Below are 14,371 nucleotides of genomic sequence, written 5' to 3'. Positions count from 1 at the left end.
AGGTGGGTGGAGGGGGTGGAGGGATCGCCCTGGTGCTGTCAGGTGGGTGGAGGGGTGGAGGGATCGCCCTGGTGGGGTGGAGGGGTGGAGGGATCGCCCTGGTGCTGTCAGTTGGGTGGAGGGATGGAGGGATCGCCCTGGTGCTGTCAGGTGGGTGGAGGGGTGGAGGGATCGCCCTGGTGCTGTCAGGTGGGTGGAGGGGTGGAGGGATCGCCCTGATGCTGTCAGGTGGGTGGAGGGATCGCTCTGGTGCTGTCAGGTGGGTGGAGGGGTGGAGGGATCGCCCTGGTGGGGTGGAGGGGTGGAGGGATCGCCCTGGTGCTGTCAGGTGGGTGGAGGGATGGAGGGATCGCCCTGGTGCTGTCAGGTGGGTGGAGGGGTGGAGGGATCGCCCTGGTGCTGTCAGGTGGGTGGAGGGGGTGGAGGGATCGCCCTGGTGCTGTCAGGTGGGTGGAGGGGTGGAGGGATCGCCCTGGTGCTGTCAGATGGGTGGAGGGGGTGGAGGGATCGCCCTGGTGCTGTCAGGTGGGTGGAGGGGGTGGAGGGATCGCCCTGGTGCTGTCAGGTGGGTGGAGGGGGTGGAGGGATCGCCCTGGTGCTGTCAGGTGGGTGGAGGGGGTGGAGGGATCGCCCTGGTGCTGTCAGGTGGGTGGAGGGGTGGAGGGATCGCCCTGGTGGGGTGGAGGGGTGGAGGGATCGCCCTGGTGCTGTCAGGTGGGTGGAGGGGTGGAGGGATCGCCCTGGTGCTGTCAGGTGGGTGGAGGGGGTGGAGGGATCGCCCTGGTGGGGTGGAGGGGTGGAGGGATCGCCCTGGTGGGGTGGAGGGGTGGAGGGATCGCCCTGGTGCTGTCAGGTGGGTGGAGGGGTGGAGGGATCGCCCTGGTGCTGTCAGGTGGGTGGAGGGATGGAGGGATCGCCCTGGTGCTGTCAGGTGGGTGGAGGGGTGGAGGGATCGCCCTGGTGCTGTCAGGTGGGTGGAGGGGTGGAGGGATCGCCCTGGTGCTGTCAGATGGGTGGAGGGGGTGGAGGGATCGCCCTGGTGCTGTCAGGTGGGTGGAGGGGTGGAGGGATCGCCCTGGTGCTGTCAGGTGGGTGGAGGGGGTGGAGGGATCGCCCTGGTGCTGTCAGATGGGTGGAGGGGTGGAGGGATCGCCCTGGTGCTGTCAGGTGGGTGGAGGGGGTGGAGGGATCGCCCTGGTGCTGTCAGGTGGGTGGAGGGGTGGAGGGATCGCCCTGGTGCTGTCAGGTGGGTGGAGGGGTGGAGGGGTGGAGGGATCGCCCTGGTGCTGTCAGGTGGGTGGAGGGGTGGAGGGATCGCCCTGGTGCTGTCAGGTGGGTGGAGGGGGTGGAGGGATCGCCCTGGTGGGGTGGAGGGGGTGGAGGGATCGCCCTGGTGCTGTCAGGTGGGTGGAGGGGGTGGAGGGATCGCCCTGGTGCTGTCAGGTGGGTGGAGGGGTGGAGGGATCGCCCTGGTGCTGTCAGGTGGGTGGAGGGGGTGGAGGGATCGCCCTGGTGCTGTCAGGTGGGTGGAGGGGTGGAGGGATCGCCCTGGTGCTGTCAGGTGGGTGGAGGGGTGGAGGGATCGCCCTGGTGTTGTCAGGTGGGTGGAGGGGGTGGAGGGATCGCCCTGGTGCTGTCAGGTGGGTGGAGGGATCGCCCTGGTGCTGTCAGGTGGGTGGAGGGGTGGAGGGATCGCCCTGGTGCTGTCAGGTGGGTGGAGGGGGTGGAGGGATCGCCCTGGTGCTGTCAGGTGGGTGGAGGGGTGGAGGGATCGCCCTGGTGCTGTCAGGTGGGGTGGAGGGGTGGAGGGATCGCCCTGGTGCTGTCAGGTGGGTGGAGGGGGTGGAGGGATCGCCCTGGTGCTGTCAGGTGGGTGGAGGGGTGGAGGGATCGCCCTGGTGCTGTCAGGTGGGTGGAGGGGGTGGAGGGATCGCCCTGGTGCTGTCAGGTGGGGTGGAGGGGGTGGAGGGATCGCCCTGGTGCTGTCAGGTGGGTGGAGGGGTGGAGGGATCGCCCTGGTGCTGTCAGGTGGGTGGAGGGGGTGGAGGGATCGCCCTGGTGCTGTCAGGTGGGTGGAGGGGTGGAGGGATCGCCCTGGTGGGGTGGAGGGGTGGAGGGATCGCCCTGGTGCTGTCAGGTGGGTGGAGGGGGTGGAGGGGTGGAGGGATCGCCCTGGTGGGGTGGAGGGGTGGAGGGATCGCCCTGGTGCTGTCAGGTGGGTGGAGGGGGTGGAGGGGTGGAGGGATCGCCCTGGTGGGGTGGAGGGGTGGAGGGATCGCCCTGGTGCTGTCAGGTGGGTGGAGGGGGTGGAGGGGTGGAGGGATCGCCCTGGTGGGGTGGAGGGGTGGAGGGATCGCCCTGGTGCTGTCAGGTGGGTGGAGGGGGTGGAGGGGTGGAGGGATCGCCCTGGTGGGGTGGAGGGGTGGAGGGATCGCCCTGGTGCTGTCAGGTGGGTGGAGGGGTGGAGGGATCGCCCTGGTGCTGTCAGGTGGGTGCAGGGGGTGGAGGGATCGCCCTGGTGCTGTCAGGTGGGTGGAGGGGGTGGAGGGATCGCCCTGGTGCTGTCAGGTGGGTGGAGGGGTGGAGGGATCGCCCTGGTGCTGTCAGGTGGGTGGAGGGGTGGAGGGATCGCCCTGGTGCTGTCAGGTGGGTGGAGGGGGTGGAGGGATCGCCCTGGTGCTGTCAGGTGGGTGGAGGGGTGGAGGGATCGCCCTGGTGGGGTGGAGGGGTGGAGGGATCGCCCTGGTGGGGTGGAGGGGTGGAGGGATCGCCCTGGTGGGGTGGAGGGGTGGAGGGATCGCCCTGGTGCTGTCAGGTGGGTGGAGGGGTGGAGGGATCGCCCTGGTGGGGTGGAGGGGTGGAGGGATCGCCCTGGTGGGGTGGAGGGGTGGAGGGATCGCCCTGGTGGGGTGAGGGGTGGAGGGATCGCCCTGGTGCTGTCAGGTGGGTGGAGGGGTGGAGGGATCGCCCTGGTGGGGTGGAGGGGTGGAGGGATCGCCCTGGTGCTGTCAGGTGGGTGCAGGGGGTGGAGGGATCGCCCTGGTGCTGTCAGGTGGGTGGAGGGGGTGGAGGGATCGCCCTGGTGCTGTCAGGTGGGTGGAGGGGTGGAGGGATCGCCCTGGTGCTGTCAGGTGGGTGGAGGGGTGGAGGGATCGCCCTGGTGCTGTCAGGTGGGTGGAGGGGGTGGAGGGATCGCCCTGGTGCTGTCAGGTGGGTGGAGGGGTGGAGGGATCGCCCTGGTGGGGTGGAGGGGTGGAGGGATCGCCCTGGTGGGGTGGAGGGGTGGAGGGATCGCCCTGGTGGGGTGGAGGGGTGGAGGGATCGCCCTGGTGCTGTCAGGTGGGTGGAGGGGTGGAGGGATCGCCCTGGTGGGGTGGAGGGGTGGAGGGATCGCCCTGGTGCTGTCAGGTGGGTGGAGGGGTGGAGGGATCGCCCTGGTGCTGTCAGGTGGGTGGAGGGGTGGAGGGATCGCCCTGGTGGGGTGGAGGGGTGGAGGGATCGCCCTGGTGCTGTCAGGTGGGTGGAGGGATCGCCCTGGTGCTGTCAGGTGGGTGGAGGGATCGCCCTGGTGCTGTCAGGTGGGTGGAGGGATCGCCCTGGTGCTGTCAGGTGGGGTGGAGGGGTGGAGGGATCGCCCTGGTGCTGTCAGGTGGGTGGAGGGGGTGGAGGGGTGGAGGGATCGCCCTGGTGCTGTCAGGTGGGGTGGAGGGGTGGAGGGATCGCCCTGGTGCTGTCAGGTGGGTGGAGGGGTGGAGGGATCGCCCTGGTGCTGTCAGGTGGGTGGAGGGGGTGGAGGGATCGCCCTGGTGCTGTCAGGTGGGTGGAGGGGTGGAGGGATCGCCCTGATGCTGTCAGGTGGGTGGAGGGATCGCTCTGGTGCTGTCAGGTGGGTGGAGGGGTGGAGGGATCGCCCTGGTGGGGTGGAGGGGTGGAGGGATCGCCCTGGTGCTGTCAGGTGGGTGGAGGGATGGAGGGATCGCCCTGGTGCTGTCAGGTGGGTGGAGGGGTGGAGGGATCGCCCTGGTGCTGTCAGGTGGGTGGAGGGGTGGAGGGATCGCCCTGGTGCTGTCAGGTGGGTGGAGGGGGTGGAGGGATCGCCCTGGTGGGGTGGAGGGGTGGAGGGATCGCCCTGGTGGGGTGGAGGGGTGGAGGGATCGCCCTGGTGCTGTCAGGTGGGTGGAGGGGTGGAGGGATGGAGGGATCGCCCTGGTGCTGTCAGGTGGGTGGAGGGGTGGAGGGATCGCCCTGGTGCTGTCAGGTGGGTGGAGGGGTGGAGGGATCGCCCTGGTGCTGTCAGATGGGTGGAGGGGGTGGAGGGATCGCCCTGGTGCTGTCAGGTGGGTGGAGGGGTGGAGGGATCGCCCTGGTGCTGTCAGGTGGGTGGAGGGGGTGGAGGGATCGCCCTGGTGCTGTCAGGTGGGTGGAGGGGGTGGAGGGATCGCCCTGGTGCTGTCAGGTGGGTGGGTGTGTGTGTGTTAATGGGGGTGTGTTAATGGGGGTGTGTGTGTGTGTTAATGGGGGTGTGTGTGTGTGTTAATGGGGGGGTGTGTGTGTGTGTGTGTTAATGTGTGTGTGTGTTAATGGGTGTGTGTGTGTGTGTGTGTGTGTGTTAATGGGTGTGTGTGTGTGTGTGTGTGTGTGTGTGTGTGTGTGTGTGTGTGTGTGTTAATGGGTGTGTGTGTGTGTGTGTGTGTGTGTGTGTGTGTGTGTGTGTGTGTGTGTGTGTGTGTGTGTGTGTGTTAATGGGTGTGTGTGTGTTAATGGGTGTGTGTGTGTGTGTGTGTGTGTGTGTGTTAATGGGTGTGTGTGTGTGTGTGGTGTGTGTGTGTGTGTGTGTTAATGTGTGTGTGTGTGTGTGTGTTAATGGGTGTGTGTGTGTGTGCGCGCTGCAGGTCTGAAGCAGAACGGTATCCGTCCGTCTGTGCCTGCGGTGAGGAGAGCTCTGGAGAACACCGCTCTGAAGGTCGACGCCATCGAGGTCTTCGCACAGGGATACGGAATCATACAGGCAAGACTCCTCCTCTTCTGAGTTGGACAGGAAGTTGGACAGGAAGTTGGACAGGAAGTTGGACAGGAAGTTCTATAAGTTCAGTAGAACTAGTGTCTACTGGATAGTGGGGAACTGGTGTCTACTGGATAGTGGGGAACTGGTGTCTACTGGATAGTGGAGGACTGGTGTCTACTGGATAGTGGAGGACTGGTGTCTACTGGATAGTGGAGGACTGGTGTCTACTGGATAGTGGAGGACTGGTGTCTACTGGATAGTGGAGAACTGGTGTCTACTGGATAGTGGAGAACTGGTGTCTACTGGATAGTGGAGGACTGGTGTCTACTGGATAGTGGAGGACTGGTGTCTACTGGATAGTGGAGGACTGGTGTCTACTGGATAGTGGAGGACTGGTGTCTACTGGATAGTGGAGGACTGGTGTCTACTGGATAGTGGAGGACTGGTGTCTACTGGATAGTGGAGGACTGGTGTCTACTGGATAGTGGAGGACTGGTGTCTACTGGATAGTGGAGGACTGGTGTCTACTGGATAGTGGAGGACTGGTGTCTACTGGATAGTGGAGGACTGGTGTCTACTGGATAGTGGAGGACTGGTGTCTACTGGATAGTGGAGGACTGGTGTCTACTGGATAGTGGAGGACTGGTGTCTACTGGATAGTGGAGGACTGGTGTCTGCTGGATAGTGGAGGACTGGTGTCTGCTGGATAGTGGAGGACTGGTGTCTGCTGGATAGTGGAGGACTGGTGTCTACTGGATAGTGGAGGACTGGTGTCTACTGGATAGTGGAGGACTGGTGTCTACTGGATAGTGGAGGACTGGTGTCTATAGTGGAGAACGGGTGTCTATAGTGGAGAACGGGTGTCTATAGTGGAGAACGGGTGCCTATAGTGGAGAACGGGTGTCTATAGTGGAGAACTGGTGTCTATAGTGGAGAACTGGTGTAGAACTGGTGTCTATAGTGGAGAACTGGTGTCTATAGTGGAGAACTGGTGTCTATAGTGGAGAACTGGTGTCTATAGTGGAGAACTGGTGTCTACTGGATAGTGGAGGACTGGTGTCTACTGGATAGTGGAGGACTGGTGTCTACTGGACAGTGGAGGACTGGTGTCTACTGGACAGTGGAGGACTGGTGTCTACTGGACAGTGGAGGACTGGTGTCTACTGGACAGTGGAGGACTGGTGTCTACTGGATAGTGGAGGACTGGTGTCTACTGGATAGTGGAGGACTGGTGTCTACTGGATAGTGGAGGACTGGTGTCTATAGTGGAGAACTGGTGTCTATAGTGGAGAACTGGTGTCTATAGTGGAGAACTGGTGTCTATAGTGGAGAACTGGTGTCTATAGTGGAGAACTGGTGTCTATAGTAAAGTTAACTGGTGTCTATAGTAAAGAGAACTGGTGTCTATAGTAAAGAGAACTGGTGTCTATAGTAAAGAGAACTGGTGTCTATAGTGGAGAACTGGTGTCTATAGTAAAGAGAACTGGTGTCTATAGTGGAGAACTGGTGTCTATAGTAAAGAGAACTGGTGTCTATAGTAAAGAGAACTGGTGTCTATAGTAAAGAGAACTGGTGTCTATAGTAAAGAGAACTGGTGTCTATAGTAAAGAGAACTGGTGTCTATAGTGGAGAACTGGTGTCTATAGTGGAGAACTGGTGTCTATAGTAAAGAGAACTGGTGTCTATAGTAAAGAGAACTGGTGTCTATAGTAAAGAGAACTGGTGTCTATAGTGGAGAAGGTGTTTCTCTGTGTTTTTTTACAGGTGGACCGAGCTGTAGAGTACCTGACCCAGCATGCCTCTCACCCCACCTCTAACCTGGGCTTCACTGTTACCGTGGGAACGCAGCGAGGCATCTACCTCCGAGACCCCATCCAGGTCATGACCCCCTCCGACCACGGGGTCGGCATCGAACCCGTTTTCCCCGAAAATACCGGTATTACACACACACACACACACACACACACACGCACACTGCATGATTGGTGATTGGTCTGTCCTCTTTAGTTCCCTCTATTGATTGGTCCATTCTACTTCCTGTTTGACAGAGAACACGGAGCGTATTTCTCTGCAACTGCACCTGGCCCTGACATGCTCCGCCCCCTGGGTGCAGTGCCCCTCCCACCTGGAGCTGATGAACCAGTGTCGTCACGTCAACGTGAGAGTCGATCCCATTGGGCTCCGAGAGGGACTGCATTATACTGAGGTACGGAGAGGAGAGGGACTGCATTATACTGAGGTACGGAGAGGAGAGAGAGAGGGACTGCATTATACTGAGGTACGGAGAGGGAGAGAGAGAGGGACTGCATTATACTGAGGTACGGAGAGGAGAGAGAGGGACTGCATTATACTGAGGTACGGAGAGGAGAGAGAGAGGGACTGCATTATACTGAGGTACGGAGAGGAGAGAGAGAGAGGGACTGCATTATACTGAGGTACGGAGAGGAGAGAGAGGGACTGCATTATACTGAGGTACGGAGAGGAGAGAGAGGGACTGCATTATACTGAGGTACGGAGAGGGAGAGGAGAGAGGGACTGCATTATACTGAGGTACGGAGAGGAGAGAGAGAGAGGGGACTGCATTATACTGAGGTACGGAGAGAGAGGGACTGCATTATCCTGAGGTACGGAGAGGGAGAGAGAGAGAGAGGGACTGCATTATACTGAGGTACGGAGAGGGAGAGAGAGGGACTGCATTATACTGAGGTACGGAGAGGGAGAGAGAGGGACTGCATTATACTGAGGTACGGAGAGAGAGAGAGAGGGACTGCATTATACTGAGGTACGGAGAGGTGAGAGAGAGAGGGGGACTGCATTATACTGAGGTATGGAGAGGAGAGAGAGGGACTGCATTATACTGAGGTACGGAGAGGAGAGAGAGGGACTGCATTATACTGAGGTACGGAGAGAGAGGGACTGCATTATACTGAGGTACGGAGAGAGAGGGACTGCATTATCCTGAGGTACGGAGAGGGAGAGAGAGAGAGAGGGACTGCATTATACTGAGGTACGGAGAGAGGAGAGAGGGACTGCATTATACTGAGGTACGGAGAGGGAGAGAGAGGGACTGCATTATACTGAGGTACGGAGAGGGAGAGGGACTGCATTATACTGAGGTACGGAGAGGGAGAGAGAGGGACTGCATTATACTGAGGTACGGAGAGGGAGAGGGACTGCATTATACTGAGGTACTGAGAGGAGAGAGAGGGACTGCATTATACTGAGGTACGGAGAGGAGAGAGAGGGACTGCATTATACTGAGGTACTGAGAGGAGAGAGAGAGAGGGACTGCATTATACTGAGGTACTGAGAGGAGAGAGAGAGAGGGACTGCATTATACTGAGGTACGGAGAGGGAGGGAGAGGGACTGCATTATACTGAGGTACGGAGAGGGAGGGAGAGGGACTGCATTATACTGAGGTACGGAGAGGGAGAGAGAGGGACTGCATTATACTGAGGTACGGAGAGGGAGAGAGAGGGACTGCATTATACTGAGGTACGGAGAGGAGAGAGAGGGACTGCATTATACTGAGGTACGGAGAGGGAGAGAGGGACTGCATTATACTGAGGTACGGAGAGGAGAGGGAGAGGGACTGCATTATACTGAGGTACGGAGAGGAGAGAGGGGGAGGGACTGCATTATACTGAGGTACGGAGAGGAGAGGGACTGCATTATACTGAGGTACGGAGAGGAGAGAGAGGGACTGCATTATACTGAGGTACGGAGAGGAGAGAGGGACTGCATTATACTGAGGTACGGAGAGGAGAGGGACTGCATTATACTGAGGTACGGAGAGGAGAGGGACTGCATTATACTGAGGTACGGAGAGGAGAGGGACTGCATTATACTGAGGTACGGAGAGAGAGGGACTGCATTATACTGAGGTACGGAGAGGGAGAGAGAGAGAGGGACTGCATTATACTGAGGTACGGAGAGGGAGAGAGAGAGAGAGGGACTGCATTATACTGAGGTACGGAGAGGAGAGAGAGGGACTGCATTATACTGAGGTACGGAGAGGGAGAGGGAGAGAGGGACTGCATTATACTGAGGTACGGAGAGGAGAGAGAGAGAGGGACTGCATTATACTGAGGTACGGAGAGGAGAGAGAGAGGGACTGCATTATACTGAGGTACGGAGAGGAGAGAGGGAGAGAGGGACTGCATTATACTGAGGTACGGAGAGGAGAGAGAGAGGGGACTGCATTATACTGAGGTACGGAGAGGAGAGAGGGACTGCATTATACTGAGGTACGGAGAGGAGAGAGGGACTGCATTATACGGAGAGGGAGAGAGAGGGACTGCATTATACTGAGGTACGGAGAGGAGAGAGGGACTGCATTATACTGAGGTACGGAGAGGAGAGAGGGACTGCATTATACTGAAGTACGGAGAGAGAGAGAGAGAGAGAGGGACTGCATTATACTGAGGTACGGAGAGGGAGGGACTGCATTAAACTGAGGTACGGAGAGAGGGGGACTGCATTATCCTGAGGTACGGAGAGGAGAGAGGGACTGCATTATCCTGAGGTACGGAGAGGAGAGAGGGACTGCATTATACTGAGGTACGGAGAGGGAGAGAGGGACTGCATTATACTGAGGTACGGAGAGAGAGAGGAGAGAGAGGGACTGCATTATACTGAGGTACGGAGAGAGGAGAGAGGGATTGCATTATACTGAGGTACGGAGAGGAGAGAGAGGGAATGCATTATACTGAGGTACGGAGAGGGAAAGAGAGGGACTGCATTATACTGAGGTACGGAGAGGGACTGCATTATACTGAGGTACGGAGAGACTGCATTATACTGAGGTACGGAGAGGAGGGAGGGACTGCATTATACTGAGGTACGGAGAGAGAGAGGGAGGGACTGCATTATACTGAGGTACGGAGAGGGAGAGGGAGGGACTGCATTATACTGAGGTACGGAGAGGAGAGGGAGAGGGGCTGCATTATACTGAGGTACGGAGAGGGAGAGGGACTGCATTATACTGAGGTACAGAGAGGAGAGAGGGACTGCATTATACTGAGGTACGGAGAGGGAGAGGGACTGCATTATACTGAGGTACGGAGAGGGAGAGGGACTGCATTATACTGAGGTACGGAGAGGGACTGCATTATACTGAGGTACGGAGAGGAGAGGGACTGCATTATACTGAGGTACGGAGAGGGAGAGGGACTGCATTATACTGAGGTACGGAGAGGGAGAGGGACTGCATTATACTGAGGTACGGAGAGGAGAGAGAGGGACTGCATTATACTGAGGTACAGAGAGGAGAGAGGGACTGCATTATACTGAGGTACGGAGAGGAGAGAGGGACTGCATTATACTGAGGTACGGAGAGGAGAGAGGGACTGCATTATACGGAGAGGGAGAGAGAGGGACTGCATTATACTGAGGTACGGAGAGGGAGAGGGATTGCATTATACTGAGGTACGGAGAGGGAGAGGGACTGCATTATACTGAGGTACAGAGAGGAGAGAGGGACTGCATTATACTGAGGTACGGAGAGGGAGAGGGACTGCATTATACTGAGGTACAGAGAGGAGAGAGGGACTGCATTATACTGAGGTACGGAGAGGAGAGAGGGACTGCATTATACTGAGGTACGGAGAGGAGAGAGGGACTGCATTATACTGAGGTACGGAGAGGGAGAGGGACTGCATTATACTGAGGTACGGAGAGGAGAGGGACTGCATTATACTGAGGTACGGAGAGGGAGAGGGACTGCATTATACTGAGGTACGGAGAGGGAGAGGGGCTGCATTATACTGAGGTACAGAGAGGGAGAGGGACTGCATTATACTGAGGTACAGAGAGGAGAGAGGGACTGCATTATACTGAGGTACGGAGAGGGAGAGGGACTGCATTATACTGAGGTACAGAGAGGAGAGAGAGGGACTGCATTATACTGAGGTACAGAGAGGAGAGAGAGGGACTGCATTATACTGAGGTACGGAGAGGGAGAGGGACTGCATTATACTGAGGTACGGAGAGGAGAGAGAGGGACTGCATTATACTGAGGTACGGAGAGGAGAGAGGGACTGCATTATACTGTATGACACAGCTCTGGTCCTCTGTTCAGAGTCCAGTATTTAATCCAGTATTAAACCTGTTGTGTTTTCAGGTGTGTGGGTTTGACACGGCATTCCCCAGCTCTGGTCCTCTGTTCAGAGTCCCCATAACAGTTATCATCCCTACCAAGTAAGATCACAACTTCTCTACAACACAATCAATACTTCTGTGTGTGTGTGTGTGTGTGTGTGTGTGTGTGTGTGTGTGTGTGTGTGTGTGTGTGTGTGTGTGTGTGTGTGTGTGTGTGTGTGTGTGTGTGTGTGTGTGTGTGTGTGTGTGTGTGTGTGTGTGTGTGTGTGTGTGTGTGTGTGATTGGTAGGCTTGGGCGGTGTACCGTATGTACCACGAGGGGGGGGTGTATAAGGAAACGAGATGGTTTGTTAATAACAGTTGAAACTTTGATTTATTTTGTAGATGTTTATTAAAAACGTGAATATTTTGTATCTACTTGTTTTTGACGGTAAATGACCTGCAGTCGTTCTCGCTCTATACGATTAGGCGATTTTAAAGAATGTTTTTTTGGGGTTTTTAAAAGCAGGCAGCGACAGAGACCGAAGCCTTGTGAGTCTCTCGGTGTTGTTCAGAATCCGTCAGCTTGTCTAATTTACAGGAGGGAATTCACAACTAAATGTTTTATCAGCTAGATATCTTACAAACTATTCAGGGAACTGTTTTTAAAATGGGTTCGAATTTTAGTAGCTAACCTTCAGATTACAGAAACTCCAGTGGGATTTGAAAATGGCGCCCCTTGTGTTTAGTGCCGGTATTACCGGATGTCCCGGTATGGTACAAGGTCAGTGACAATCTGGATACCGCCCCAAGCCTAGTGAATGGTGTTGTCCTGAGTACGGTATGTCTCTCTGCTCTCTAGTCTAGTGAATGGTGTTGTCCTGAGTACGGTATGTCCCCTGTCTCTCTGCTCTCTAGTCTAGTGAATGGTGTTGTCCTGAGTACGGTATGTCCCCTGTCTCTCTGCTCTCTAGTCTAGTGAATGGTGTTGTCCTGAGTACGGTATGTCCCCTGTCCCTCTGCTCTCTAGTCTAGTGAATGGTGTTGTCCTGAGTACGGTATGTCCCCTGTCTCTCTGCTCTCTAGTCTAGTGAATGGTGTTGTCCTGAGTACGGTATGTCCCCTGTCTCTCTAGTCTAGTGAATGGTGTTGTCCTGAGTACGGTATGTCTCTCTGCTCTAGTCTAGTGAATGGTGTAGTCCTGAGTACGGTATGTCCCTCTGCTCTAGTCTAGTGAATGGTGTTGTCCTGAGTACGGTATGTCTCTCTGCTCTAGTCTAGTGACTGGTGTTGTCCTGAGTACGGTATGTCCCCTGTCTCTCTAGTCTAGTGAATGGTGTTGTCCTGAGTACGGTATGTCTCTCTGCTCTAGTCTAGTGAATGGTGTTGTCCTGAGTACGGTATGTCCCCTGTCTCTCTGCTCTCTAGTCTAGTGAATGGTGTTGTCCTGAGTACGGTATGTCCCCTGTCTCTCTAGTCTAGTGAATGGTGTTGTCCTGAGTACGGTATGTCTCTCTGCTCTAGTCTAGTGAATGGTGTAGTCCTGAGTACGGTATGTCCCTCTGCTCTAGTCTAGTGAATGGTGTTGTCCTGAGTACGGTATGTCTCTCTGCTCTAGTCTAGTGACTGGTGTTGTCCTGAGTACGGTATGTCCCCTGTCTCTCTAGTCTAGTGAATGGTGTTGTCCTGAGTACGGTATGTCTCTCTGCTCTAGTCTAGTGAATGGTGTTGTCCTGAGTACGGTATGTCCCCTGTCCATCTGCTCTAGTCTAGTGAATGGTGTTGTCCTGAGTACGGTATGTCCCCTGTCTCTCTGCTCTCTAGTCTAGTGAATGGTGTTGTCCTGAGTACGGTATGTCCCCTGTCCCTCTGCTCTCTAGTCTAGTGAATGGTGTTGTCCTGAGTACGGTATGTCCCCTGTCTCTCTAGTCTAGTGAATGGTGTTGTCCTGAGTACGGTATGTCTCTCTGCTCTAGTCTAGTGACTGGTGTTGTCCTGAGTACGGTATGTCCCCTGTCCATCTGCTCTAGTCTAGTGAATGGTGTTGTCCTGAGTACGGTATGTCCCCTGTCCCTCTGCTCTCTAGCCTAGTGAATGGTGTTGTCCTGAGTACGGTATGTCTCTCTGCTCTCTAGCCTAGTGAATGGTGTTGTCCTGAGTACGGTATGTCCCCTGTCCCTCTGCTCTCTAGCCTAGTGAATGGTGTTGTCCTGAGTACGGTATGTCTCTCTGCTCTCTAGCCTAGTGAATGGTGTTGTCCTGAGTACGGTATGTCTCTCTGCTCTCTAGCCTAGTGAATGGTGTTGTCCTGAGTACGGTATGTCTCTCTGCTCTAGTCTAGTGAATGGTGTTGTCCTGAGTACGGTATGTCCCCTGTCTCTCTGCTCTCTAGCCTAGTGAATGGTGTTGTCCTGAGTACGGTATGTCCCTCTGCTCTAGTCTAGTGAATGGTGTTGTCCTGAGTACGGTATGTCTCTCTGCTCTAGTCTAGTGACTGGTGTTGTCCTGAGTACGGTATGTCCCCTGTCTCTCTAGTCTACTGAATGGTGTTGTCCTGAGTACGGTATGTCTCTCTGCTCTAGTCTAATGACTGGTGTTGTCCTGAGTACGGTATGTCCCCTGTCTCTCTGCTCTCTAGTCTAGTGAATGGTGTTGTCCTGAGTACGGTATGTCCTCTGTCTCTCTGCTCTCTAGTCTAGTGAATGGTGTTGTCCTGATACGGTATGTCCCCTGTCCCTCTGCTCTCTAGTCTAGTGAATGGTGTTGTCCTGAGTACGGTATGTCCCCTGTCTCTCTAGTCTAGTGAATGGTGTTGTCCTGAGTACGGTATGTCTCTCTGCTCTAGTCTAGTGACTGGTGTTGTCCTGAGTACGGTATGTCCCCTGTCCATCTGCTCTAGTCTAGTGAATGGTGTTGTCCTGAGTACGGTATGTCCCCTGTCCCTCTGCTCTCTAGCCTAGTGAATGGTGTTGTCCTGAGTACGGTATGTCTCTCTGCTCTCTAGCCTAGTGAATGGTGTTGTCCTGAGTACGGTATGTCCCCTGTCCCTCTGCTCTCTAGCCTAGTGAATGGTGTTGTCCTGAGTACGGTATGTCTCTCTGCTCTCTAGCCTAGTGAATGGTGTTGTCCTGAGTACGGTATGTCTCTGCTCTCTAGCCTAGTGAATGGTGTTGTCCTGAGTACGGTATGTCCCCTGTCTCTCTGCTCTCTAGTCTAGTGAATGGTGTTGTCCTGAGTACGGTATGTCCCCTGTCTCTCTGCTCTCTAGTCTAGTGAATGGTGTTGTC

The 14,371-nt window shown here is 56.1% G+C and overlaps 1 protein-coding gene across 2 annotated transcripts in view; it reads left to right on the top strand.

The window, feature by feature from the left end:
• Window positions 1-14,371, top strand: part of LOC106575025 (tripeptidyl-peptidase 2) — a 74,094-nt gene that overhangs the window by 20,371 nt on the left and 39,352 nt on the right. For both annotated transcript variants that reach the window (XM_082963216.1, XM_082963215.1), the window contains exons 11-14: window positions 4,893-5,008; window positions 6,770-6,941; window positions 7,054-7,211; window positions 11,128-11,204. In XM_082963216.1, the coding sequence (XP_082819342.1) occupies window positions 4,893-5,008; window positions 6,770-6,941; window positions 7,054-7,211; window positions 11,128-11,204 (523 nt within the window). The remainder of the gene's footprint in view (window positions 1-4,892; window positions 5,009-6,769; window positions 6,942-7,053; window positions 7,212-11,127; window positions 11,205-14,371) is intronic.

Source organism: Salmo salar, chromosome 16 (genome assembly GCF_965601325.2).
Source record: "Salmo salar chromosome 16, fSalSal1, whole genome shotgun sequence".
Classification (NCBI taxonomy): Eukaryota; Metazoa; Chordata; class Actinopteri; order Salmoniformes; family Salmonidae; genus Salmo; species Salmo salar.
The sequence above is the reverse complement of the archived record's forward strand: the minus strand, read 5'-3'. Positions and strand labels throughout refer to the sequence as shown.